The following is a 26507-nucleotide window of genomic DNA, read 5'->3' as shown; positions in this document are numbered from 1 at the left end:
CATCAATGAACTAACCCTTTCCTCCAACTCGCCTCCCACTGGGCAGGAATTCAATGCATGAGCAGAGGTCAGTGTTAATGCCATCCTGCTAAAGGCATCCAGCTTTCATTCACAAAACAAACCACTTTACTGGCTTCAGAGAGAAAAGGAAGTGACCCAGGAGAAAAAATGCACAAAGATTTTCTATTAAGCAAGAAGCAGTTTACGATATAATACCAGTTGCAAAAGGGTTGAATCAAACATTGATATAATATATCTTTAAAGCAGCTTCTTAAATGAGAATCAATGAAAGATTATTTTGCCCATGTCTAAGCTTAATGGCACACTTACACAAATAAGATGAGAAACTACAGCTGCAGTGAACACTTGTGCTGCCTGCTGCAGTTTATAGAACAAACATTTGGGATCTATCTGGCTAATCATGATATATTTTTCATGTGATCATCTGTTTATGCTTCTTTGGTTTATATGTCTTGTGCTGGGCTGCGTGCCAAGGGGCTGGGGGCGGCAGTCAGCAAACAGCCCCCATCCCACGGGACCCTTGCGGGACCCTCAGTACAGCTGCTCCAGCCTCACAAGGGAGCAGGTCCCCCCCACTCCTCCTGCCGGTTTCTGAGGATGCAGTGTGTTTGGAGCTGCACAGCTTAACCCCTCCTGTGCTTCCCACAGCCCTTCTTGCACTGGAGCCACAGACTGGGCATGCATATGTAAGGACAATGGCATGTTCTGTTTCGTGCACATTTTAACCAAAAAGCTGTATGGTGCCCTGGGGTAGCTCAGTTGGGCCAGTGGTGGAAACACTTATTTTTGCACTTGCTTCCAAAAGAAAATTTTTTTCTTATGTGGCTTGTGTCACTTGGCCTGTGGCAACATGAGGAACTCTCCATGGCTGCTTACTATGCTGGGCATCCTGGTGGGCCACTGTCCCTGTGTCCCCAGAGGCTCTGTACTGTTGTTCCTGCACCAGACCATCCCCTCTTTCCATCTGTAACTCCCATGGCTGTTTCACTGGGTATCTTCATCTTTCAGCCATGTTCATCCACCGAGGCTGTGCTTTCCACCTCAGCTCTTTGCCTTGTGCCTCCCCATGCACTGCCCCACAGCCAGCTCACATCCAGGGTCCTGGGCTGATTTCTGCCCTCCCAGAGCACAGCCAACTGGACCAAGTTGCACCAGGCAGGGGCCAGCCCATGTCAAGTGGTGGTGCTGCTGGTGCCCATTGCAGCCCCTAAGGCCTCCGTACACAGGACTCGGTGGGTGCTCCTCTCCAAAGCACAGCAACACACTGCTACTTGACAGTCAGGTCATCAAAGCTGAAGAAAAAAAATCAGGGTGAAATCTGGGCTGAGCAGCTGTTAAGATTCCGGGAAGACACCGTCTGCATGTGAGATCTCCTGCTTCTCTCCCATGGATGAAGCGCAGCTAGTTCAGAAAACACTGAAGCAGACACACTTCTGTAGCCATTGCAAAATGCAGAGGTTAGAGGAACCACGAAATAAGCCAGTGATGGCTTATGCCTCCAGCTCAAGGCTATGATAAATTTTAGAAGTGTTGATGCTGCTAGTGGGGCCTCCAGCTGTGATGAAGCAAAAATAGGGCTCTCTCAACATCACAGGACTAGCCAGGCACTGGCAGCAGCTAGGAGGGGTCAGAGCAGCACTTGAAGATGGTTCTAGTTTTAGCAAAGGAGTAAGTCACTTTGAGCCCCCACCCAGAGTGGCTGTACAATAATGAGAAGGAAATGCAGAATGAACCTGAGTAAAGCCACAGACACAAAGCTCCCTAACAGTGACCCACCCTGTACCTGGCTGTTCTGCTGATGGTCACTAAAGTTACCCACTTCCCTGGTTAATAGGCAAATAAATGATATCATTGTTCTCCATCAGTTGTCATGCATCTGCTCTGCAGAGGAACACAGACTTCCTGGACAAGCAGTGAGAGGGCTTTGTGGGGTTGTGCCATGTGTCCTCAGCCAGGCTGGGGCTCATGGGGTTGCTGGCTCTCCCAAAGGAAGCTTCAGCTTGACCTTGCCCTTCATCACAACAGAGGCTAGAGACTCTGTGGGTCCTTCTGCACACACAGACATTGTGACTTTGGGAGTCTGGCAAATAACAGTGGGGTTTGTTATGCCCTGCCTGCTCTCACAGCACCTTAGGGCTGTGTGGGATGGACATCACCTCTGCACCCAGAAGGCTGTAAGACAAAGTAGTCTTATCTACTGGCGGGATCTGAGCCATAGCATGCAGAAAACTGCTCCTCCAAAAACCCCACCACTGGGGAAAAGACAGAGTGCCCATACTTTTCAAATGCCTCACAGCTGAAAGCAGGTCCCACACGGCCTGGCATGATAAAGGATGAGTGTGTGGGACCCTGACTCATAGGGCTCTGCAATCCCTGTGGCTACTGACACAGCCTGGGAGGGTAAACCTGCACACAGGACTGTCATGCAAAGCTGAAGCATGTAAAATCCCTGTCTAAAAAGGGTGAGTGAGTGTTTCTCTGTGCAGTCTTTACCTCCCTGAAGATGTTTACTTTGCTCCTTGTGCTTCCCCTCTGTTTCCTTCCTCTCTACTTCACACCACTAATACATTAAGCACAGAGTAGCAATGAAAGAGAAGAAATGAAAATGCAGTCTCAGCAGCAATAGCTCTCAAGCTGTGCTGGAAGGAAAAAATTAAAGTAAGATGGGTGGCTGAGGGAAGGGAGCAATGCGCTCGTCTGGCTCGTGGGTCCCCACAGGGAAGTCCTGGTGCAATGGTCTCTTCCTTATCTACATCCCCATGGCACAGCACTTCAGTCTGTAGGAATACCATGAAGATAGAGGATTGCCTTGCAATAGACCCGTCACAATCGGGTGCCAGCAAAATTACTGGAATGTGTCCTTGCTACTAAGCAGTGTGGCCAAGGAAAAAGAAAAGGAGGTACAGAGAGTGGCAAAGGAAGGAAGTAGGGAAGGAGGTCCTCCACTCAGCCTGGGATGTCCCAGTTCATACACTTTTGAAAAGAAATTAATTTTCATAATGCCTAAAGTGGGTTACACAGTGTAAAGCCTCCTCCTCATTGTTCATTAGCATCACTGATTCTTTCATACAGAGCCTGGAGGCCTTTTGCTCCTGTTGAACATGTCCTGTGAAGGTTGTGGGGATGGCTGAATGAGAATAGTTAGCTGCCAGAGAGGCTAGTGGTTGCTGCACCGGCAATTTTTCTTTTCATCAGTCATTTTAGGCAAGCCAGGATGTTCCTTTCTCACAAATCTTGATCTACAAGTACAGGCCCCAGAATGCTTAATATTCTGGGTACTGAGGGAATTTCAAATTCCTACGGTGGGACATATGTCTACAGAAACTCTTTGTAGTATTTGAGACCCTCTGTAATACTTGAGTGGGTTCAAGGTTTTTTTCTATTTTTACAATAGGAATATGAGAAAGCACAAAGCTCACATATCTGATGATTGCACAAGTGGGATTTTTTTGGGGGGGAGGGCAATAATTTCAGTCTGATCTTTTTCCATTATTTTTATTCAACTCCACATTCCTCAGTTCAGCTCTACTTAAACACAAAACAGAAACAATGAAGTGGCCCTTGTGTGAGGAGCAGCACTTGGAAGAGACAGTCCCTGGGAGACCACAGGTGCTGGTGGCCTCATTTTATAGGATGGTGACCGATATCCACCAGTGTCTGGAAACACCAAGCCTATTCACATGAAAAATAAATCTCATGTGAAATACGGGCTTCCATGGATCATCTAGTAAAGGTGAACGTTTTTTATATCATATTGCACACTAGGAAGTAAAAACCAAACTGCACTGACAGGATGCATTGACAGTGCCCTTTCTACAGCAGATTTTTATGTGTTTTCCAGAGTCTTTAATTCTCTTACTTCAGAGTCCCTCTCACTGTGGATTTATGACATGTTTCCTGCCTCCCTTCTCCTCATCTGTTCTCCCACATCTCTTACTTGCACTACTTTAAAGTGACACGTTGATGCATATCCATGCGATGAGAGCAAGCGCATCGTTCTGGACGTGACAGAGCGTGTTCCTCTGCAGCGTGCTGACCCCCACCAGCCAACACCCCCAGCCAATGTCTGAGTGCAAATGCAGTGGACAGGCAGAGGGACATATGCCTGGCAGGAAAAAGGCCAAAACCAGGCAGGTAGAAAGTCTTGGCCTCCATGGAGTAGCCAAGATGTTGCTCTGTTACAACACTTTGGATGCCTCCCCGGCAGTAAGAAGTAAAACTCTTACTGCTACTTAGTCACAGCCACAATGGCAGCACTTTGGAGGTCCCCTCTGGAATAGTTACCCTCTGGTAACTTCAGATGCCTGACATAGAGGTATTTACCCTCCAAACCCAAAGCAACCCCACCACCGCCCATCACTTTCACCTGTGACACGCACCCTCCACCCATAATCTTCCTCTTTCTTCTTCTAAGCCCTGGTAGCATCTGCTTGCTCAGCCTCAAGTAGCAGGGGAGCAAGGATAGCATCCAGAGCAAGGAACTGAGGGTCTCCTGTGTGGCCATGCTTGTCTGGGGACTAAACCAAGGATGGTGAGTTAAAGGTTCCCCTCTCTCTGACTGCCCTCAGACCACTCATAACCGCTTTTGTGCCTTAGTTTCCTCCTACATAAATTAAATGAGTCTATCTGTTCCCTGAAGGTTTTTTTTCTCCTTTCTTTGTATGTTCTTGCCCCATCCTTACAGATTCAGTTCAATGTTCAAGAGCACCTGTATTTGCTAATGTTTTGAATGAAATAATTTAAAACATGTTTTGAAGAAGTCCTGCTTCTCATTGCACTGCATCTTATGGAAGTGTGAAATCCTAGCATGAGGTTCAGACCCACAACTTAAGTACACCAAATGCTGTAAGAGGTCACTGTCTTTTCCCCTTTGATGGTCATCCTTGTTCTCTGTCTAGACTAAGGAAATCTCCTTCCTTTGGTCCTTACAAAGAAATGCATATCTGTAGGACAGCCTCCAAGATCTCTGCAAGAAGTAAAATGCTGAATACTTTTGTAAAAATATTGATCCTCAGCACCCCTTCCTGGAACATCTGTTCCAGGGCAGCCTTTCCAATGGATGCCTTGAGCAGTGGCGATTACTCATCCTGCAGAAACAGCAGTACATGGCAGCTCACTGCTTTTGCCTTCTGCTGGGCAGAAGCTTTTGGAGGATGTGCACTTTTAAGGGATGCATTAATTCACCTTTCAAATGATCTGGCTGCTTTCTGCAGCTTTAGAGGCTGCACATGGTCTGGCTGCATCATTGTAGGGATATTGCTTGTTCCTGGTCAGTACAACCATAAGTTCAATCTCAGCTGTTTTCTGTGTAAATGTGGACATAAATGCTATGTAATGTTACAGCTACTAAGACCCTTTTCACTATCACTAGAGTAAAAAAGAGTATTTTCACCATAACACTCGTAAAATAATTATGCAAAAATATATAGATCTGCCTTTTGATCTGCTTGCAAAAGCCCCTACAAGGAGGTGTCTTTAAGGATATTAAAATTTTTCCAATGTTAGCATGACTCTTAGAACTTGCTGTATTTGAGATTAGCAAGGGGACAGTTTTTAAAGAGGGCTATGGAAAATCATTACAAAAATTCAAACCTGTGAGGTCATGCTCTTCCATAACTTTACAAAAAACCATGCATTTGAATTAGTTCAGATATCTATCACCTGTAATAAAAATATGAATTGAAAAAAAGCCACTTCAAAGCAAGGCTTGCACAGAGCTTACCAGCATCCCATAGCATCCTGCGGTACTGAACCCAGCACAGTAACTCAGTGTTGTACAGAAAGGTTCTGTCTCTTGCTTCCTCTAAAACCTCCTGCTTGGAAGTTTCATTGGATCCCTCTAGTTCTTCTGCCACAAGAAACAGAGCTCCCTATCCGTCTTCTCAACATAATCTTACAGTGTTCTGGTCATCTGCCAGGATACTTTGGACACAGACAAAGAAGCAAGGTTTGAGACAGAAATAGTTAAAACCTCACTCTGTCAGCTGCATAAGTGGGATGCAGCCCGTTCATTTGAAAGTGTGACAATGAAACCTGCTGTATACAGAGAAGTGGGCATTTGTGTGACTTCTTAGCTTAGACATAGTCCCTCATAAGGTCACTGTTTGCCACCATTCCACCAGGTCTAAATGACTTTGGAGTAGTTTTTTGGGAAGATTCCGTCATTCAAGTTAACCCTGACCTAGAAAACACTAGTCCATTTCAATACTATAGCTCTGCTCTCAGCTCAGATATACCGGAATCATGTTGGGAGTTCAGCACATTAAAAAACATAGAAATGAGAGTGGGCTGACCTCTAATTCCAGGGATGCCTTGTCTCTATTTAAAGTCGCCTGCCTTCCAGCCCTCACCTTTGAGTTCACAGGTATGCTGGCCATAGTCCCTCTCCTCTTCCAACACAGGCCATTTTTTAAAAGGTTTTTTTTAATTTTAAGTATTCTGCAGCTGAGCTTCCATCTTTGTCTTCTCTCATCTTTTTCTATAGCATACTTAATGCTACCAAAAGACTAATGATAAACCTACTTTCAAAGGGACCTTAAAATCTAAGAGACTGACAGTCTGCATGAAATCTCTTAAGTGCATCGAGCTATCGAGGTGGTTCTCACAAAGGCCTCTTTGGACAAAGCCTTTTCCATGCTTCCTGGCCAATTAAAGCTGGATACACACCTATTAAGTCTGAGGGACTCACTTCTGAAGAGTTTGCTGAAGTCGATAGCAGAATTTGTCCCAGGACAGCAGGGAGAGCAAAGTGTAGGGTCACGGAGCACAAAGCACTGTGAAGGGGTTTGCAGAATATGGCCCTCAGGCACCAGAGGTGATCTTTCTGCCACACACAGCTGAGGAGTCTCAAACAAATGCGCTCTGCAATATTGCTCATACAAACGGCACTGGGCTGCGGAAGCACGGAGGAACAATTTCTGCAATACGCTGTCAGCTGGTGAGAAATTTTGCAGGAAAAAAGTGCACAGCAGCTCCCAGCTGCTTTAGGCTACAGGCATCAAACCTACAGGCAGCCTTGCTGACACTACATAATTGTCCACAGGTAGGGTAGGCTGAATGGCACCCTTTGAATCACAGAGTTTCATGTCTCTGGCAAATGGAAAAGCAGACATCAATAGATGATGAATATAGTGAGAATTGTATTCTAATTGGAAATAAGATGTATATTACCTTGTACTGGATCAAATAACATGAAGGATTAAAATGGCTGTGCTGAATAATTGAGATCCCAGTTGTATAATTTTTCCTATCATTTTAAAGTTACGCCACGGAACCAGAAATATTCCACTAATAAAAAAGGTTGCTCATAAAAAGGAAAAATATCAAAGAGCCATCAGTGAATAGGAACATTAGAGAGAGAAGAAGAATTTTCCCACTCCTCACCCCTTCTGTATATCCAAGTGCTACTTTATAAGCTTTGATTCTTTATAAAATTATAAACACAGAGAAATTCCTGAGAAGCAGCTAGTGTACTCACGTCAGACACATGGTGATGCTGAAAATTTCTCTTAATTTTCCACCCATGCATTTGAGGTGCTGTGCAATTAGAAAGAATTGGCAACACTTGATCACAGTAACAGCTGCATCCAGTCGTAAACTAGCGATTCAAAGCAGGAATATCCACCAGGTTTAAGACAACTCCATCTGAAAAATCACTTTCTAAACCTAGGCGTGAGTAAACAGATTCCTTTCTGCTGGGACTGTTTGTCCCCAGTGCCACACAAAGCAAGGAGCTGTAACCACAGGCACATTCGAAGCCTCTGTGTCATATTACTAGTAGCTTGAAATTCAGACTACAGCCTCTTTGAAAAGATAGTATTTTTCCAGAAATGTTTATTTTACATTTAGAGCTGTTATTGTTATTTCTTCTCAGTGGTGTAGAAGTCCAGTTGGAAGAGTTTTCTTTCCTCTGCATTGAAGCTGAAAATTCCTGGAAAGCCATGACAATATTCAGCATTCATGATTACACAGACAGACATATTTCATGAAAATTGCATAGGCTTTTAATACAGGATTATGAATGAGCTCTAATGTTGAAATTATATTAGATTGGATTTCAGAACGTATTTAACATATTTCCATACAGCAACCTTGGGATGTCTTTTCAATAACAGTGATTATTACAGGCAGGCTGTTTTTTAAGAAAACATTAGTTCAAGGTGGACAGGGCTTCCTGAAAAATGTTCTACATCTTTATGGCTGATGTTTTAGTTGTTTTGAATTAACTTTTTTCACAGCCAGAATGAAACGTTTCACCATATAATTCTTCATGCATGTCTTCAAACAAACCTGGAACCTTTGCTGTGAATTTTCGAAGCTGTAATACAATCTCAGGCATGAAAACTCTTTGTGAGCATTTTGTCCCCAGTTATCTGGTTTCTCTCAAAATATAAATATTCTTAGGTAACGTCTGTCTTTTTAAAAATAGTGGTTGCCCAAGGTGATTCAAAGGCATCTCCGAGTACCAGCCTGTGAACAATCCCAGGCTCACTCTTTTACAGGTCTCCAACAGCTGACTGCCCAGCCCACAGACCTTGATAAGGACAAGCTACTTAATCGAGTGGAATGGAGTTCAGGTTTATCTCTATATAATGACAAATACATTGAAAACATGCATTGGCCAGGAGGCATTTGGAAAGCAGTAGCCAGTGACTCATTGGGATCTGCCTGTATGAGCAATTTCTCAACCTGTCCTCATAGCACTGGTCCCTGGACCAGTGGCTCAGCTCTGCCATTTTGCCCATTTTTGCTTCCTTACACAGTTCATACTCCTTCTTCTGTCTGGAATAGCAGTGGTTTCAAATGTAGTTAATTTGAATATATCTGCTGTATTAGGCTCAAGGTAACTGGGTATGCCTTTGGTGGTTCATGTAGTTGCCTCCTGGGGTTGCAGAACTTGCCTCTCCAAATTTCACTTGCTGCCATAAAGAGCACATGGACTATTGTGGTACACTGATGCTGCCTGCTATTTGTCTCTCTTCCACACTGGTGTCAATCTCATGTAAAGCCACAGAAAATGCTTAGATTTTACCAGTGTGAGGCACTGAAAGACTTTCCTTCAGTCATCAGCAAGTTTGATAGCTCTCATTAGTCTACTTTAGTCACTAGAGAAAAGAGATGTGTGTTTCCTACACTGGTGGCATAAACACTCCCCTCACTTTTATACTGCTGGAAGAAATGTGTATTTTCAGGACTAAAACAGTAATCCATTCACAGTGCATTTCTATTCATCTCACTTAAATGGTCAAAACTGTGAAACTGGATGCCCCGGGTTCTACTCCTAACACCTAATAGAGATTCTTTGAAGGGATGTTTTGAAGACATTTGAAATAGGAAGCCCTGTGCCCTATTCTCACTGCTGTTGTGAAACTCTAGGTGAGTCCACACAGATGTGGATTTTTACTGCAGTTTAACATTTCTAAATACCACGCTAGTTAAGAATAGGCTGAATCCTCTAAAATTTACTTTTATTTTTTGCCCTCTAACTTGACCAATGGAATGTATCTACGAATTAAAAATCAACAGGAAACAAATGTCTTCACAGAGGTAAAGCAGTTATCTGTGGCAATTGTGGTTTGTGGTGTAAAATCTAGGATGGAAAGAAATCCACATTCAGAAAGACGCATACATTTTTAAACAGTATATAGGAACGGGAGCATGGCCACCCAGCGAGGGATGGGAATGCCTGGAGACAGATGCTTTCTCCAGAGTGAATTTGATAAGGTATAGGAGACCATGCCTTTTCAGGCGAGCTGTCCACAGATATGACAATTCCTGTACTCTGAGACAGAGCAGCCTTGTCCAGTTAGCAAGGAGGAGCAAAGCTGTGCATCCTTACACAGTTCATACTCCTGTGCATCCGGCTTGGTCAGCCTCAGCCCTGCAATGCCATTCACAAGGGATGCAAAACTGTATCTAAAAGTGCCTCCATTTATCCTAATAGTAGCAACCTATCACAATTTCTTTTTTCTTGCCCCCCAATATCAACATACCAAAGAATAATTTATTCTCTTTTTCTACTGGTGATGGAGAAGAAAATCTGATTTTTAGAAATCTCCATAGCCTGAATGGTTGAATCAACTGAAAGATGAAATAAAATACCCAAAAGAAAGTGGAAAACCTACCCTCTCACTTCGCATCTGGGTGTAGGAAAAATGCTTCTCCACTATGACCAAAACAGTTTTAGATAAAACCCACTACTAGGCACTGTCTAAAACTTTCAAGAAATCACTTTCCACAGACTGCAGTCAACACAAAATATTTATTCCTCTCATCTGAGATCTCCCACATGCTTTGAGGCACTTGAGTTCACAAGTGAGAATACCAAATATCATCCCTGCTGCATGTGCATCAGTCAGCTCTTGGATGCTCTCCCTTGATGTCACGGTGTCAGTAAGGATGAGTGAAGCTGCCCTTTGCCCAGGCTTCTGTTTGGTTTAAAACACCAGATTTGGTTGTTGCTAAAATCACCTCCCACCGTGGATGTCCTTGTTTTCCAAAGTAAACAGTCTCTGGCGTCTTGTGACCTGAACAGCCCCAAGTGTCTGACCTTGCAAAACAAAAAAATATTTTATTTGAAAAGAAAAATCTGCAGCCTAAATTATTTGAGGCACTGCTTTCCTTCCTCAGCAGGATGCTGGAATGTCCAGGCTGTGGTAGGAGCTGCTTGTATGCCACAGACATACACAGGAACATATTTGCCCTCTAATGATATATTAGGCAACGGTTTTGAGTTGGCAGGCTACTAAAAGCCCTAGCCAAACAAAGATAAAATTGTAATTTATCAACAGAGAATGCTGAATTCATGGTCACTGGTGACTGCTGGGACTGGTGGTAGCCCACAGAGCTGAAGCTGACAACATAAAGACAACAAACTCCAGTTACTGTTTGGACTTTTCTCAGCTTTGGGGGGGAAAAAAGCTGTTTGGATTTTTTCCCCTACAAATTCAAACTAGGAACAAGATAAAATGATCACCTTTCTCCAAATCCAGTATGACATAGCTCAAGCAGCAAAAGTGTATGGAAATCCTGTGATTGCAACTACCTTCTGCAGCAAGTAAAGGAATGCATGAAAACAGAGCAGTGGGGGTGCACGCAGAGAGGCTCACTGAGGAGTCAGTGGTGTGGGCTTTGGTGGCACAGACCTCTCTTTTGAGAATACGGTCCACTGCTTTTAGGACTTATGTTCTCTGAACTAGTTATTTCAGGGAGTAGGATTTTCCAAAGGCCTCATCTTCCTGTCAAAGATTTTAAGGATTCTTGCAAATATTTTATCTCAAGTATGTTGAGATACCTTTCCCAGTATTTCTTTCCATCACTTCAGATTTATGGGAACTTTGTTTCACTAAAGTAAGTGATGTTAGACACATACCAGAATGATGTTAAGAATTAGGACCTACTTTTACAGGGTTTCACAAGTCTGTGTTATTTTGATTGTCCTGAGTTAAATGTGATTTTAAATGGTGGAAATTTCCATTCCATTATGGAAATCCATGCAGTTTAAGGTGAATCAGAGGTGCAAACAGCATGGAGTAAAATCCAAGTTCCACTTTCTCTTTTCCCACCTTCCCTGTACCCTTCAATCTCCTGACTGATCTCTAGATGGAAACCAACTGTTTTTACAGCAAGGAATTCAATCTCCTCACCAGTCGTAGCATCATTGACTCAGTGATTTCTGTGAACTGGTCCAGCACCAACTAATTTCACAAAAAAAATCAGTGAACAGCTAAGAAATCACCAGAGATGCTGGCTGTTACAGACCTAGGGCAAATGTGAAGTGGAGTTCTGGAGGTGAAAGGATCTCTGCACCATTACTGACCTTCGAAATTTCCCAGTCCCAGAGGTGTACTTTCATGAGAAGAAAAAGCTGTTTCAGATCACACCAGATATTTTCTGTGCTGCCCAGCAGTTTACCTGAGGATGTTCTCCAGATGTTTGTGTTTCTATGAAACATACAAAAATAAAGTTGTAAACTGGACAAGACAATAGTGGAAATGTAAGAACAAGGGCTTTAGGGCAGCCTGGAAAAACATGAACATTAACCAGCCCACACACAAAATCAACTTGTCCTCTTTAAGAGGCCAACAAAGATGTATTTTATTTGCTTTTCCAAAGAACGGCTACTTTTCCCAGCAGGTGGGCACATACCACTTGTCATGGTTCTTATATTGCCAACAGGCAATTGTTTGTATTTTGGGGAACAGATACTCCTTTCACTTAGGCATACAAGAAGTGAGAAGTACAAGGTCTAAGCCAAGATGAAGCAACAGTTTAGACAGTTTTTATTCCACAGTGAAAAGAAAATAATAATGTGCCATTGTCTGGAAAAGTACAAAGAGCAAAAATTGAGCATGCACTGGCTAAGACATCTGCAGAGTGAAATGTCTTAACTTTTTGCAAGCTGTCTAACAAGAGTAAAACAGGACTTTGAAAATGGAAGCCTGTTGTCTTTTCTTTTCTGGAACTGTTTCTCTCTTCTGCTGCCTATATTGGCTAAGCAAAATGTCCGAGTAAACTGGTTACAAGTCCTAGGAGGTCTTTGGGGAAGGCTTCTGTGTTTTTCTTGCTTGATTTGAGCTGCTCAAGTGGGTCCCGATCCCAAAAATATGTGGACATAATGGACACCTTTTTGTTTAGTGCACTTAATACTACACTGATAGCCTGTGTAGGGATATCAGAGTGTCACCTGCCTACACTGCTTGGGGTTTGGCTGTTCCAGTGATTTCACTGGGGCATGTTCGCAGGTGTTACTTCACCTTTGTGGTTTTGTAAGTGACTGTAAAAGGAAGACAGTTGCTGGCTGCTGTCATGGCTTTGGTCTGAAAAACCCAGTCAAGCCCTGTGGTGCATGACTTCTCTTTACAACAAAGTGGGAGCAAGCCACACTGGAATGCAGGTCTTCACATATGCAAGATTAGACATTTTTGCAGGTTTATTGTGGGACCTGTAGGTGGCCTCATTTTAATAGTCAATAAAAAAAGAAGTATTAGTCCAGTTCCCCTGTGTGCTAAGCAACTTTTTGTCATATTGAACTTGGAAGCTGACAAATTTGCTTCTAGTGCCATTGAATACTCTGCCATTCATTCTATAAAAAAGTTGGTATATTTATAAAATCATTGATTGTAATGCAGAAAGTGCAAACATCTGTTTTGTTTTCATCCTTATCTCCCGTTCTAGCCCAAGCCATGGGTAAAGAACCAGAGGACTGCTGGCTGTGCAGTGACATTAGCACAGACATTTTGTAACAGAATGAACGGTAAGAAAAAATGAACCCCAAATTCTGTCAGAGAAGGTCTAACACAAATTTGATTGGGTAAATGGACTACAAAACAAGGTTAACTGAAATAAGAGTGAGACCATTCAGTACAATTGAGTACCAACATTCACATGCACACTTGGCATCATGTTTGTGACAATGCACTCTTTGCTGCCACCCCAGCAAAACCCTGACTTATGATGCTGTATTATTTTCGTGCTGTAGTCACTGTCGTAAGTTTTGAGTACTTCATAAGACACACTGGGGTTTTGTTTCAGTGTATGAGACCTGATAGAGCGTGTGAAAAAGGCTTATGATTCAAGTGCCTTTTATATACGGAAGGCGTAAAGCTACATCAACAAGAGAGTCTCAAAGCAGATGGTTAACTGGCCTTGTGTAGCTGATGCTGCCACCACTGCTTCTCCCACCCTGGGGCACCCTGGGGAACACCAGGAGCAGCTGGGAGAGTGTCTCTTACTAGAAATTTCTCTGGTTTTGAAGTGGTGGAGTACACATTTGTGTTAAGAAAAACTGCACGCCATGCACTGCAAGACACAGCCTGCCTTGAGCTGGACTGGAGCACAGAGCCATGCCCCATGTCTGCTGCCAGGACCACCAGCAAAAGGATGATTGCCTTTGGAGGTGTGCCTCAGCACAGCACCTTTGGGTGCTGACAGACTGGCCAGGTTGTGCCGGGAGCACAGGGCAAAGCCAGCACAGGGCATCCAGCTCTGCATCTCCTTTTAGTGGGTACAAGTTAGTGCCTCATTTAAGACATATCAAACTACTACAGTTTTGAGAGGGATGTACAGTGGATGGGTGGGACACAGAGTCCCAAGGGATTAATTTCTGGACTAAGAGGGATCATACTAAACTTGTAAACAGGTGTGTAGTGTGTCATCTAGACACTTGGCAATGTTTGAGAACAATTCGCAAGGGATTTAATTTCAACTCTCTGGTTCCCACAAACCTAAACATGGAAGCCAGCTTAAACACAGCCTCCTACCCCTCCCTTACACTTATCTTTTAAAATCTGCTGCAGGGCTGATTTACCAAGTGGCAATAACCTGTTGCCTGTGCAGTAGTACTCCAAACCCGCATCCTTGGAGATGAAACTTCAGCAGAAACCAGCTTGCCAGCTGCATTTCTCCACTGCAGATGGAACCTGGGCACTGCAGGGCTCCTACAACATGCTTGCCTGCAACTTACCACATCCCACACTGAATCTTTTAGAAGAGGCTAAAACTTCTGCTGAGTTAATGTATAGAGCCTTTCTCTATACATTTCCTTGCTTTGCCAAGGCCTGAGTATTTGTGATAGTCTCCTGAAAGCTGGTAGGTGCAAAGATACCTGGTACCCTGCAGTGCTGTGTCCCTGCCAGAAACCTGCTGGACATGAGGCAACTGCATACATAATACTCACAGTAAGTTAGGGGAAAGCAAAGTAAAAGCAGTTCCCTAAGACATCCTGCAGTGAAGGATGCAGAAGCGTGACATAAAAACAGATAAATAAGGAAACAGACCACAATTATTTATAAAGAAATTTATTTTATATTTGTGTACAGCAAATATATGAAAACAAATTTGATTTGAAAAATGTATATTTGATTTCTTAAAAGTATTGAACCCTCTTATGGAAAGGTTTTAGTTATTATAAAGGTACAGAAGGCTAAAATTATACTCAAATAATATATGTGTGTGTACGTATATATATATAAAAAACATGTGCAATTTTATATATATATATATAGTATATATAAATAATGTGTGACTTACATGATTTTTTAAGGTACCTTATTTAAACATCTGAGTAAAATAGAGATATAAGAAAATATAGTTTTCTACATAGTTTCTATTCTATTTCTACACAGTTTGCATTCAGCTTTTATAAGCATCTAGACAGTGCAAAATTTAAACATACAGAAATATTCTATTATTTTATACATTGTGCTCAGCTGCCACGTTTCCTCTGTCATGATCATCACCAGACTGAACCAAATTTGGAGGGTTCAATACTAGCCCTTACTAGCATCTTCTAAGAGCAATAAAGGAAATCTGTCTTACCTTGAACTGCGCTGTGCTATAGCTTGTGCACAAGAACAATGCATTTCCTATATTAAATGATCTAACTCCCAGAGATCACATACACCTCACCATATTGATTCATTTCATTGCATTCCATATCCTGCAAAAATAAATCTCCTGTAGGACAGCATACATTACTGTGTTCTGAAGCTTAAGTAATATATTTCTTTAACATAAGGCAGGAGTATACTGAAATTTGATAATACTTAAATCGTACAGCAATCTGGAATTAAACCACATTTATGTACCACATTTTTATAGATGCTGCCTTTTTAATGTTTTTTCATGTCTTTCTAATGTTGCTAAAAAAAGGCAATTATGACCATTCCATATGCTTTCACAGTAGCTACATTTTAACTGAAGGGTGTTTGAACTTTAGATAATATGTTTATTATCACTGACATAAAAACCTCAATCCTGCTTCCATAAAAATCAGTGGTTGCTTTGTTCCTACTAAAAATAAAATTGGATCCAAACATGTTAGTCACAAAGTTTGCTAGTAGAAGTAAATACTGTGTTCATTAAGTCTCTCAGTGTTTAAAGGCAAAGTGGCAGCAAATACTGTGTGGTATAGCTTAAAGAACAGTATTATGCACAATTTTAAGTGTTATTCAAAAAAATCGAAAAGCAGCTGTGAAAAACATCTCATGGGACAGTGAATTTTATTACATGAAAATTTCTGGAACAGTAACAGACTTTTTTTGAATTAATTTCCTACACCAACACTGTCACTCATGTCACTACATCTCCATTGCACAAATTGAAGACTGGATTTTGTATGCAATATGCATCCAGACCAGCTAATCTTTAAAACTGGATAGTCAGGAGGGTCCTCCTCTTTCTACTGCATTCATTCCTAAACTCCTCTCTAGCAGAAACTGTCATGTTTCTGAATCCTTGTAGCAACCGACAAGATAAAGAGCCTAGTGTCATCCTTCATCTACTTCACTTTGCAAGTTTATCTCTGCACTTGCCCATATAATTACCCCCTGCAGATTTCAACTTTAATTCAGATTTGCGTTACACTTATTGAATAGGCCTCACAAACAGACAAAGCCTCATTAGTAGCCTGCAAAAGTGAGCCTTAATAGTTAAAACCTTGATTTAAATACCAAACAAAGGGGAAACACAGATGCTGAGACAATGTTTACATCCTCTCAACCACACCCTTGAAATTTTGGCAGTAAATTAGCCAAAGGATGCTTTTAACATCTCATCCATCTCTTTTGGTTGGGAAGGAACAGCCATAACTACAAGTTTTTGCAAGGTGCGGCTGATGCTGGGAGATGGTTGGATACATATGACCAAAGGCTGCATGCCTCACAAGTCAGAACAAAGCAGAGATGTGGTAGGAATTCAGGATTTTCTTATGCCCAGAAGTTTCCTATAGACTGGAGATAAACACAAGTTCCATTTCCCACGCAAAAAAGGAATAGTGTGTAAACCTAGCATAACACAGTATTAAGAAGAAACTAATAACTAATGATGTCAAAGCCTCTCAATTTTAAGATTCCCCAAAGTAATCTCAAAGAAAAGAAGAAAAAAAGAAAACCTGTGGACTCAGTCAATACATTTTTCAACCCAATTATACAGTAAATGCACTGGCAGGAAAGGCCTCAGTTCTGAAAAGGTGAGGGAGAAGAAGGATGGTGCAAAATGCTTTCATATATTTGAACATTCTTAGGATATAAGAAAGCAGGCAACTTGAAAACTAGAAAACATTCCTTGTAAGCTGTGTGGGATCAACACAGTTTTCTGCAGGCTTTGCTTCATCCTACAGCTCAGCTTTGCCTGTTTGGGCAGGACTGGCATTAACGCTGCCTTCTCCAGCGTTGTTCTTGTCTGCTGGCTTGAAAGATAATGAAGCAGAGTTTGTGCAGTACCGTTTGCCAGTTGGGCGAGGTCCATCATCAAAAATGTGCCCCAGGTGAGCACCACACTGCAACAAAACACAATAGAGTATCACTGTGTCTGCGTGCCCTCGCTCGGTGGCATCGCTGCGGTGTTAAGCAAGGACTAGCAGCTGCTTCCAAGGAAGCACACTGTGCCTACAGCGCCCTTTCAAGTGGGATTTACAATCCACATTTAATTGCAGGAGTGATCCAGGAAGATGATCTTCTGAGATACCACAGCTGCCAAAGACTCCAAGACAAATTTCCGGGGTGTTTCCTGTCACACCACTGCCTATGCTTGGTTGGACCACCATCTCTGAGGAGCTGCCTGTTTCTGTAATGATTTCATGGCAGGAGCACAGCTAAAAACATGGTGGTGAGGACAGCACTGCCCATGTTTCACTCACTCTGTAAGGATGCCCGTGTAAGAAAGGGACAGCCTCAGTTCTGGCCTCTCCTCAGCCTGCAACCATCTGCTACACCCCTTGGTAAAAAAAATTGAACCCTTTGGTGATCCTGATAAGGACTTAAAGCACTAAAGATATTCTTTGGAGTGTGCTCTCACACTTCTTTTTTTTCCCCTTTCTGTAACCTGGCACTCATCTGAGCATCAAGGTCCTTCTGGGTGCACTTCTTGCCCCTGGAGGGGATGGAGCTCAACCTACTCATCTCATAATAATTTCTATAGTACATACAAGATAGGGACAGGTGACTGAAAAAGACCTGTAGTGCAGATATGTAAAATATTTCTTAATTAATAATCTTTGTCTGGGAGTAATCATAAATGATGCTGAGTTTTGTTTATTGCAAGGAATATGAAAGTACAAATGGTCTGCTGCCACTTTTGCTCTGTATGAATCAGACCCAAATACTTACAGTGCTATTCAGGGTGAACACTACTGGTCTTGTCTGTAAGAAAGGTGACAGTCCTTTGCTTTATAAGGACTGCTTCACAAATAGAATATTTTGAGGAAACTAACCCTGCTGATCCTTATTCAAAAATTAAGATTACTATCACTGCACATTATGGCTGACAACTTATCCGGATAAGAACTTCTTGTAATTAGTCACTTGAATTCCACAAATTCATTTTCACAGCCTGCCATGAGAAACAAAAAACCTTGCACTGGAGAAATATTTATCTTGAACAGGAAAGTCATGCTGCTTTACCAAAGAGCCTTGGCCTTTCAAGTCAATAGCAGATCTCAGTGAGAGGTGGAATGATGTAATTGAGATCACAGACCTGCTTGTGGGCTCACAGTCAGACAGCAAAAATTAAAGACTGCAAACTATTCTTAACATTTAATTAATTCATAGTATTCCAAATAGGTAGAGGCAATAGTGACTATTCCAATCTCTGAATGAATTAGTGATGGCAAATCTCCACCCTGCAGTTAATGTGTTGCTAATGTTCTCCCGATGTTATGGCCTTTAATTCACCAAAGCAGCAGGAAAGGTGTCTGTAGAAGCACGTAAAGATTTGCCTCCAGGTTAAACTTTCTCAGTAGACTGAAAGGCTGGGGGAGGCTCTCACACCAGCTAGGTGGGACAGAAACTCTGCTCATTTAATGACAGCTGAAACAATAATCTTCACCCGCCTTCAGGAGCAGGGCAGGTAGATATGTGAAGCTTCAGTGCTCCCACCTGTTGGTTGCACCCATGCAGACACATCCCACATCCCACAGCAGGCTCCCTGCTCCTGAAGAAGTGTCACTGAGACAGCCATGGCAGTCCAGCAAGGATCCCAATAACAACCAAGGACTTCCAGCCCATGGTCTCAGCAGAATTCCCAGAGGCCATGGAAAATGGCATGCATGACTGAGTTAAGCAGCTCAGCTTTGTAAGGAAGGAAGATAAAACAAGGAAAGTAAGCAAAAATAAGTTGAATGGGACCTAGAGAAAACCAAGCTTCAAGTCTTCTTCCTGAAAGACTGCCGTCTTGCTATCCATTCCTCCATTATCCACTGCTTATCCTTTTTATAATTTTCCTTTATACTGAAGGCATTTTTTATGTTAGTGCATGCAAAAAACCTGAGCTGTTTCTGAAAGTGGGGTATCTAACAAAGAAGCATTTCACCTGAGCATAAGCATACCTCTGGGGGGGGAAAAAAAGGTAAGTGTCCCAGAGAGAGTATTTTTCTAAATGCTCAGCATCCTAATTAAATCATCTCATCTCAACTAAGAGTGCTTCAAAACCTCCTGGCTGGAAGTGTTAAACAGATCTTTTCCAGACTAACATTTAACAAAAGATAAATCATTTCCTCTCTACTGGACAGAAACAGAACAAGAGAAACTGCAGAGAGAAATGGTCTATAGAAGTAATATATTCACACACAGACTACAAAGACAATCTATCAAAAAGGTTTTCCTCACAAAACCTGAGAAGCTGTATGAGAGACCAAGGTAGTCTCATTACACCTTTTTGTGATGGCAGAATCACTTCAGGATTGAATTACTAAAAAATTTGTTACTTTTTGAGATTACCTCTCACCAAAAATTTATGTGGCGATTCTCTGTATAGGGGAGTCTATAACTCATCTGCTCTACACAGAAATGTATTTCAGTCCTTTGTATCACAGTATAAGAAACCTGGCATTCATCTGAGTGTACAAAGGATGAATTGACTTTACTGTCCTCCCCACACATAATAGCTGCTGACCATTTTCTAGGACATATATACATGTCTGCAGAGTCTCTGAAAAAGAAACAATTATCTGTTGCAGCCTTGCACATAAATATATTGGGCAGAATGAACTGGGACAGTGAAATGGTTAAAGCATTCCAAGTATGTGCTTGGGAGCAGGAAAGGGGGAGGTCACTGCTAACTGTCAGTATGCTTGGATCTCCCAAGCCTCCTGGTTCTAATATACTGCTGGGAGGCATGCAGAGCAGCTTGCAGTCAGCTGCAGTTGAGAGTCCAAATTATTGGTGTGCAAACACTACTCTTGTGACTACGGAATTTTATTGATCTGCACAGGAAAATTAGTAGGTAGGGAGACCACAGGGAAAGGGATGCTTGAACAGGACAGAGAAAAAAACGAGATGCAACCAGTTTTACAGTATTCCTCAACTGTTAATACAACTGCATTTGTATTAACTTCTACCTGTCACTAATCACTGACCTTTCAAATACACCCAGGGTGTGTTCCAAAAACTGTGAAAGTTATTTCAAGGATAATCCCATGGATGTATTTGATTAATATTACAGTGACTTTCCCCCTGTGTTTGTTTTCTATAATGAAGAACATTAAAAAGAATTATTTTATTCTCTCAGACAGGTGGGAAGGACTTTCAAAGAAAAATAAACTACTTTTTCATCTGCAAAGGATTAATAAGGCTTTGGATGTGGGAGATGGTATTTCTGTTTGGTTCTACAAGATCTGTCATATCGATCCCACTGCTTTGCAGGTTGCAGTAAAACTGCTTTTTATTTTTTTTTTTTTTAAGCTGCATATGTGATTCACACTCCAGGGGCAGATACACAATGGAGCAGTATTAGCTGTGCTGAGCACTGGCTGCAAAGATGCTCACCACCCCTCAAGCTATTTTCCTGTGTGACTTATCATCTGTGGAGTTATTACCCCAGGAATAGCTGGTAGGAAGTTGCCATTGGATTATACAGCAAATACAATCTTGGTCATATTTTCTTCTTCAAATTCAGATTTTAGTTTTGCTTTGATTTTATGGTGTCTGCATGTGACTGCTGCTAATATTGCTGGTCTCAGGTCTTTTAACCCTACTTTGTTTGGTAACAGGTAAGCGACATTCCCAGATTCCTTGGCTGACCATAGACTTCTCCAGGAGCTCTGGCCATCTCCTGAAATGTGTCAGCAGATACAAACTCAGTAAGTTGGCAAGAAGCAGATTTTAGCACTGTTCAGGCCTACTAATCAGAGCTAAAGAGACTGGACTGCATTTATGATTATGCCAGTAACCACTGCTGAAGCATGAGCTTCCCCATCTGCAGTCTCATTGCTACCTTGCTAGTGAATTTAGGGAAGTGGATATTCCCATAAAGTGTTGAAAGGATCTTCTACAGCCTATCATCTATGTAAAAACTTCAGAATGTCATAGTATACATGACAAACTAGCCTACACACTAATTTGGTCATTAACATATTGGGCCAAATGCTCTATGCGGACTGATGTTAACAGATACTCTTGACAAGTTTCTCCACTCACTCTGAGCCTTATATAATGAGGTCTGACTGACTAGTAAGGATGCATATTGTCAGGGATAAAATCACTTACCCCCCCAACAACTCTGGAAGAACAGCAAATTATCACTGCCCCATTGAAGCTGCTGCTTCTCTCAGGAGGAGTTTGAGAATGTGGAGCTAGAGGACTGCAAGCTGCTGGCTACAGCTGCTGAACACCAATGCAGCAGCTTCTCCCTTTGCTAGGTAATGATTATGCCATTCCCTTCACAGAAAGGAGAGCAGCACAAAGGATGACAGAAAGTAGAACAAGACAGATTAACGGAAAATTTGGGCATGTTTTGAATGATTACTGACTTCATTATTAGGGCAGATGGGATTATTTGAGGCAGCCATTAGGACTGTGCTGGGAATGAGTGTTGGGAACAAGTTAGCATGGATGCACAGTAATGTAGAGTGATGGAATCAGCACACAGACAGCCGCTCCACTGATTTCAACTTCTCTCAACTGCTCACATGTGGAGTCAGGACAGGCTCAGGCTCAGGAGCTCCTTTGAAGGGACCCACTTCAGGAAGACTATTTTTGTACACTCAGCACTGAGTCCAACCATTTACATCTGCTCTGTTAAATCTCACATGAGACAACAACGTGCATTCCAACAATCCCTTTGTGCCTTCAGCTCGTTCCACCCAGCTTTTATGCCTACAACCCATTGTGTTCTCTCACAATTATTACTATTTAATAGAACTGAAAGGTTTGCAAATCTCAAGGAAAGTACAGCACACTGTAATGGTTTTTGCAGCCTTTGCCATTGGAATAGTCTGTGTGTGCTATAAACTAACCTGACTGCAGGATATCTCAATCCGATGCATCCCATAGGAGAAATCATCATTGAAAGCAATTGCATCAGGACTGATCACATCATAAAAGGAAGGCCAACCTGGAAAAGAGGAACAAGATAGGTAAAAAAGAGGGCGTCGTTGTGGCAGATAGCATTGCAAAAAGCAGGAGAGAATCACACTTTGAAAAATGTTTATCTGACTTCAGAGCATGGAAATAATTAAATGGAGATTTTTTTATCCTAAATCACTTAGGTACTTTGGAAAACTTCCCCTCACCAAGTACAGTTGTTTACAGGAAAGGACTAAGCTGCCCCTAGCTGCCCAACCTCCATCTCCACAAGGATTCCTGCGCTCCACCACATGCAGTGATAGCAGTTTACCTTGGGGACAAAGGTCCCAGATAAGCCAATTCAGCTTTTACCACAAGTTAAAAAAAAAGACCCCACAAATTCCACCCTGATTATAAACAGCAAGGCTTTATGGAACATAAATGATTTTGATTTTGCAATATAAAGATACTTTAAAATATTAATTGGGAAATTGCAGTTTACAGCCCCAAAATATGCCGCAAACTTTGCCTTTCCCAAGGCAAACCCAAAAGGATGTGTTCAGACACTGAACCATCACACATTAGAGACAGTGAGATGATTATTATTGTGTCTCATGTCAAAACAGTAATGAGTGCTTCCAATCAGACATGGACAGGTGGAACCATAACTATGCCTGTGTTAGACACTAGTGGATGATCTGCATGTGGTCTGCATTCAGGATAAAACAACTGCACTCACTAATGTACATGTACAAAGCAGCTGATAGCTGAGCACTGAGCTGCATGACCTGACACCAGATTATCATATGTGTACCTGACCTACCAGTAATGGCCACTTACCAAAAAAATGACCTTCCACTCTTTAACTATTCCACACAAAGTCTCCCACTCTCCACAACACAGGTAAACAACAAGGCAGTGGTGACCCAGAAGATACCCATTACATAGTAACTTCTCAGCTACTCCTCAAAAGCCATCATAATGCTCCGTTTCCTGAAGCAGGGTTCCCACATCAGCAACTGACAGGCTTTAAGGTCATGTCAGCACCTACCAGTGTCCACCTGAAATCTCACCTGCTATCTGTCCTCCTAATTTAGTCTCTTGCCAAATACAACATGCCCAGGCACCTCTTGCTCTCTCCCTGTACTACCTATATGCCAAGAATATGCCCAAGAATAAAGAATTTCCTAGTTTCTCGTCCTAATATTTGTTGAGCATTTGCTACTGATGATTTCATAAAATGACTTGCAATAAGCAATTAAGAAACACAGCAGTAGCTGTGAATCACTGCATGCAGATGAATGAAGGGTGTATACAGCTCTCCATAAGAAAAGTAAGTAAAATTTTCTGTACCAGTAAAAAGAGAGTGGAAAGTATCAACTTTTCCAAATGCGAGAAGAGAAAATGTGTAAACTGGAAAAAGACCCATATGTCTTCAGTTGTATCCGAGATTATTAAACAGGGAAGAAGATTTATTAGGATGCAAGCATAACAAGAATTTTTTTTAAACAAGGAAATGCTCAGAAATGTGTTTCTCCTCCTTTTTGGAACACACATATAGTAGCATTTCTAAGCTACCTGAAGGCATTGCAAGTCATAAGTTGTAAGCTCACAAGGTGCCTCCTACCATCACAATTGTTTCCACCCCAGAACTTCCTGCAGAAACAACAAGAGTCATTGCCCTCTCTCCAATTATTACAAATGGAAGAGTTACAGATAGCAGGTAGACTGAGGAGCATGCACCCTGAGCAGGGAAAATATCCCTCAAAAACAGGAATCAAAACAATACTGCAATGCTAACTGTAAAAAAACAATTTATAAATCCTTCCCCTCATGCAAAATGTTGCTGTCAAACAACCACCATCACAAACAGAAAAGGAGTAAACATATGACAAGTTTTGTAAAAGGGGTTATCCTGTTGACAGAAAAACTGATGTTTCCTAATTGGTGGCTCTTTTCCAACATCATTTGTCATCTTCTTAGCTGGGCCTCTGTCTCATGAAAATTGAGCTAGTCAGAATATTTTTAATGAAGCCTTTTTTGTTTGTTTGTTTTTTTATTTAATAATTTTGCCAAGCAGACATACCAGTTTGCCCTTGTGTGATGGCAAAGGAGTTTCAAAGAGAGAGTTCTTTGCAACAGCCATCTGATCATGTGAAAGACTTTAGAGAAGGCAAAATTCAGGGCTGCAGAAATTCTCAAAGAAAACCATGCCTCCTTCATTATAGCAATGAGGGGGAAGCTTCAAAGACTGCAGCACAGAGATTGAAGCAATCTGTGTTTTGCTGAGAAAATTATCTTGTGAGAAGAGTTTGGAAGAGATGTATTTATGTCAGCTTTGACATTAAGAAAGACTATCCATCCTTCTTTCTCTGGACTTCTCCTTTTGGTCTTCCCATTCACCAGAGAAAAATTATTTGCTTTGGATGCAGTCCATACACTTCTAAAAATGAAGTCATCTGAAACCTATATAAACAGGCAAGCTTCTCCTAAAGTAGTCTTTGTACCCAACCGGAGTGACTTCAGATTAGACTGTCAGTTCATGCTACATATGACACATGTTCCAAAGGCTCCACCACTGCCACATATGGTCCCCAAGAGAGGGACTAGGAAACAGACCTCCACAGTGTGTATTTTAAACTCCCTGCTAAGCTATCTCTTCTCGAGTTACATGGCAGGCCAGGCACCAGCACTCCCAGGACAAACCACTCTGTGAGGGTTAACTGAAAACTGAGCAAACCTTGGAACAGAAAATGTCCTGAAGGGCACAGTGACACATACTATCATTCTGTTGACCTTGAGAGGAAGATGAGTGAATTGCTCATTGAACTGATGAGCCAGACTGACCAGAAAATCAATCCCCTTTTGCAATCTCATTTCCTCTCCTGAGGTAGAGTGGAAAACCCATCTGATAGTTTGCTAAGCCTTCTTGCACCATTTTGTCTACTTCAAAAGCTGCCAGGAACAAGCTGTAGCAGCAGTAGTCTGCTTGCCTGCATACCAGGCACCTCCCAGCGGTGCAGAAAGCCAGCCTTAAAACTTCTGTCTATATAAGAGGTAAATGGCCCAGCAGTGGCCTCCACCTTGCAGGGCCCAGGCCACTTCACCTGTCTCCCTGGCTGCAGCCCCTCCACTCCTGCCCTCCTGCCTCCTTCCTGCTGTAAGGCTGCAAAATGATTGGCTACCTTTACATTTTAGGCTGCTCTAAGCTGTCCATTAAATCTTCACCTTTGAAGGCTGTCTGGCTACTTGTTAAGGGCATGCTCCTGTAGGGATAGTGGTGAAGATGACAATTTTGGATATCTTGTGCTTCTGCTAAGCTGAGAGAAACAGTAACCCTTATCACTTCAGAGGCTGAGCAGTGGTGGAGATCCTTTGCAAACCCTGGTTCCAAGACTCAACCCCGCTTTGGTGATGGCCCTCTGTCAAGTCTAGCCCACATCTGATGGGCAGCAGGAGCTGGGCCATCCTTTTGAAGGATGGTTAAACATACCAGCTAGGAGGAAATAGCCTCTGGAAAGGGGCAAAGGGTAATTGCAAGATAGAGGATGAAGATGGGAGGAGTTTACCAGATGAATGAACAACTTCAAATGACATTCACACTTTTCTGTGTGTGAGCAGCAACTAAGATTTGTGAATACATTTATCCTTGAATGCAAAGTTTAGTTAGAGGGGCAGTATGACACAGTAATCACCAGCAATTTTTATTGTGTTATAGACATTTTAAATGGGTTCATTCTTGGATTCACAGACACTTTGCACCACACTGGCAATAAAAACAGGATTTAAAATAGGAGTCTGTCATGTTTGTGTTCTCTCCAATAACCCTTTGCATGGGAGTCAGGCCACTATGTCCAAAGAGCCAGTTTCTGGTAAGTTAATAAGCAAGCCACAAGAGATGAGTAGTTTTTCAAATATACAGCAATTATAATTTCTCAGATCTAAAATACACTTAATAAAGCAAGGAAACTTTCTTCTGTCAAGTATTTAAGTGAAAAGCATGTGTAAACTGAATATTACTGATAGATCTTTTCCGCTCCATCCTGCATGAGTAACAGAGAGGATCTTATGCTGCTGGGAGTCATACATAGACATAGACATAGTCATAGTCATAGTCATAGCCATAGTCATGTCCTATTCTTTCTCTTTCTAGGACAGCCCCTAAATATTTTGTAAAAGCTATGCAGCATTTCTAAAATTCACTCT

The 26507-nt window shown here is 42.1% G+C and overlaps 1 protein-coding gene across 5 annotated transcripts in view; it reads right to left on the bottom strand.

Annotated features, from left to right (window-relative positions):
* Positions 1–7833: 7833 nt before the first annotated feature.
* MSRB3 (methionine sulfoxide reductase B3) overlaps positions 7834–26507 on the bottom strand; it is an 88948-nt gene continuing 70274 nt past the window's right edge. For 3 of the 5 annotated variants that reach the window (XM_039703810.1, XM_039703812.1, XM_039703813.1), the window contains 2 exons: positions 22253–22350; positions 15597–17299 (listed from right to left, as the gene is read on the bottom strand). In XM_039703810.1, coding sequence (XP_039559744.1) covers positions 17135–17299; positions 22253–22350 — 263 coding nt within the window. In that variant the 3' untranslated portion in view covers positions 15597–17134. Of the gene's footprint in view, positions 7952–10277; positions 10571–11839; positions 11964–15596; positions 17300–22252; positions 22351–26507 lie in introns of those variants that run through there. The other 2 variants (XR_005626959.1, XR_005626960.1) reach the window with 2 other exon arrangements.

The sequence above is a fragment of the Passer montanus genome, unplaced genomic scaffold (assembly GCF_014805655.1).
Source record: "Passer montanus isolate IOZ18808 unplaced genomic scaffold, ASM1480565v1 scaffold17, whole genome shotgun sequence".
NCBI classification, from domain to species: domain Eukaryota; kingdom Metazoa; phylum Chordata; class Aves; order Passeriformes; family Passeridae; genus Passer; species Passer montanus.
This window is presented reverse-complemented; position numbering and strand designations above follow the sequence as displayed.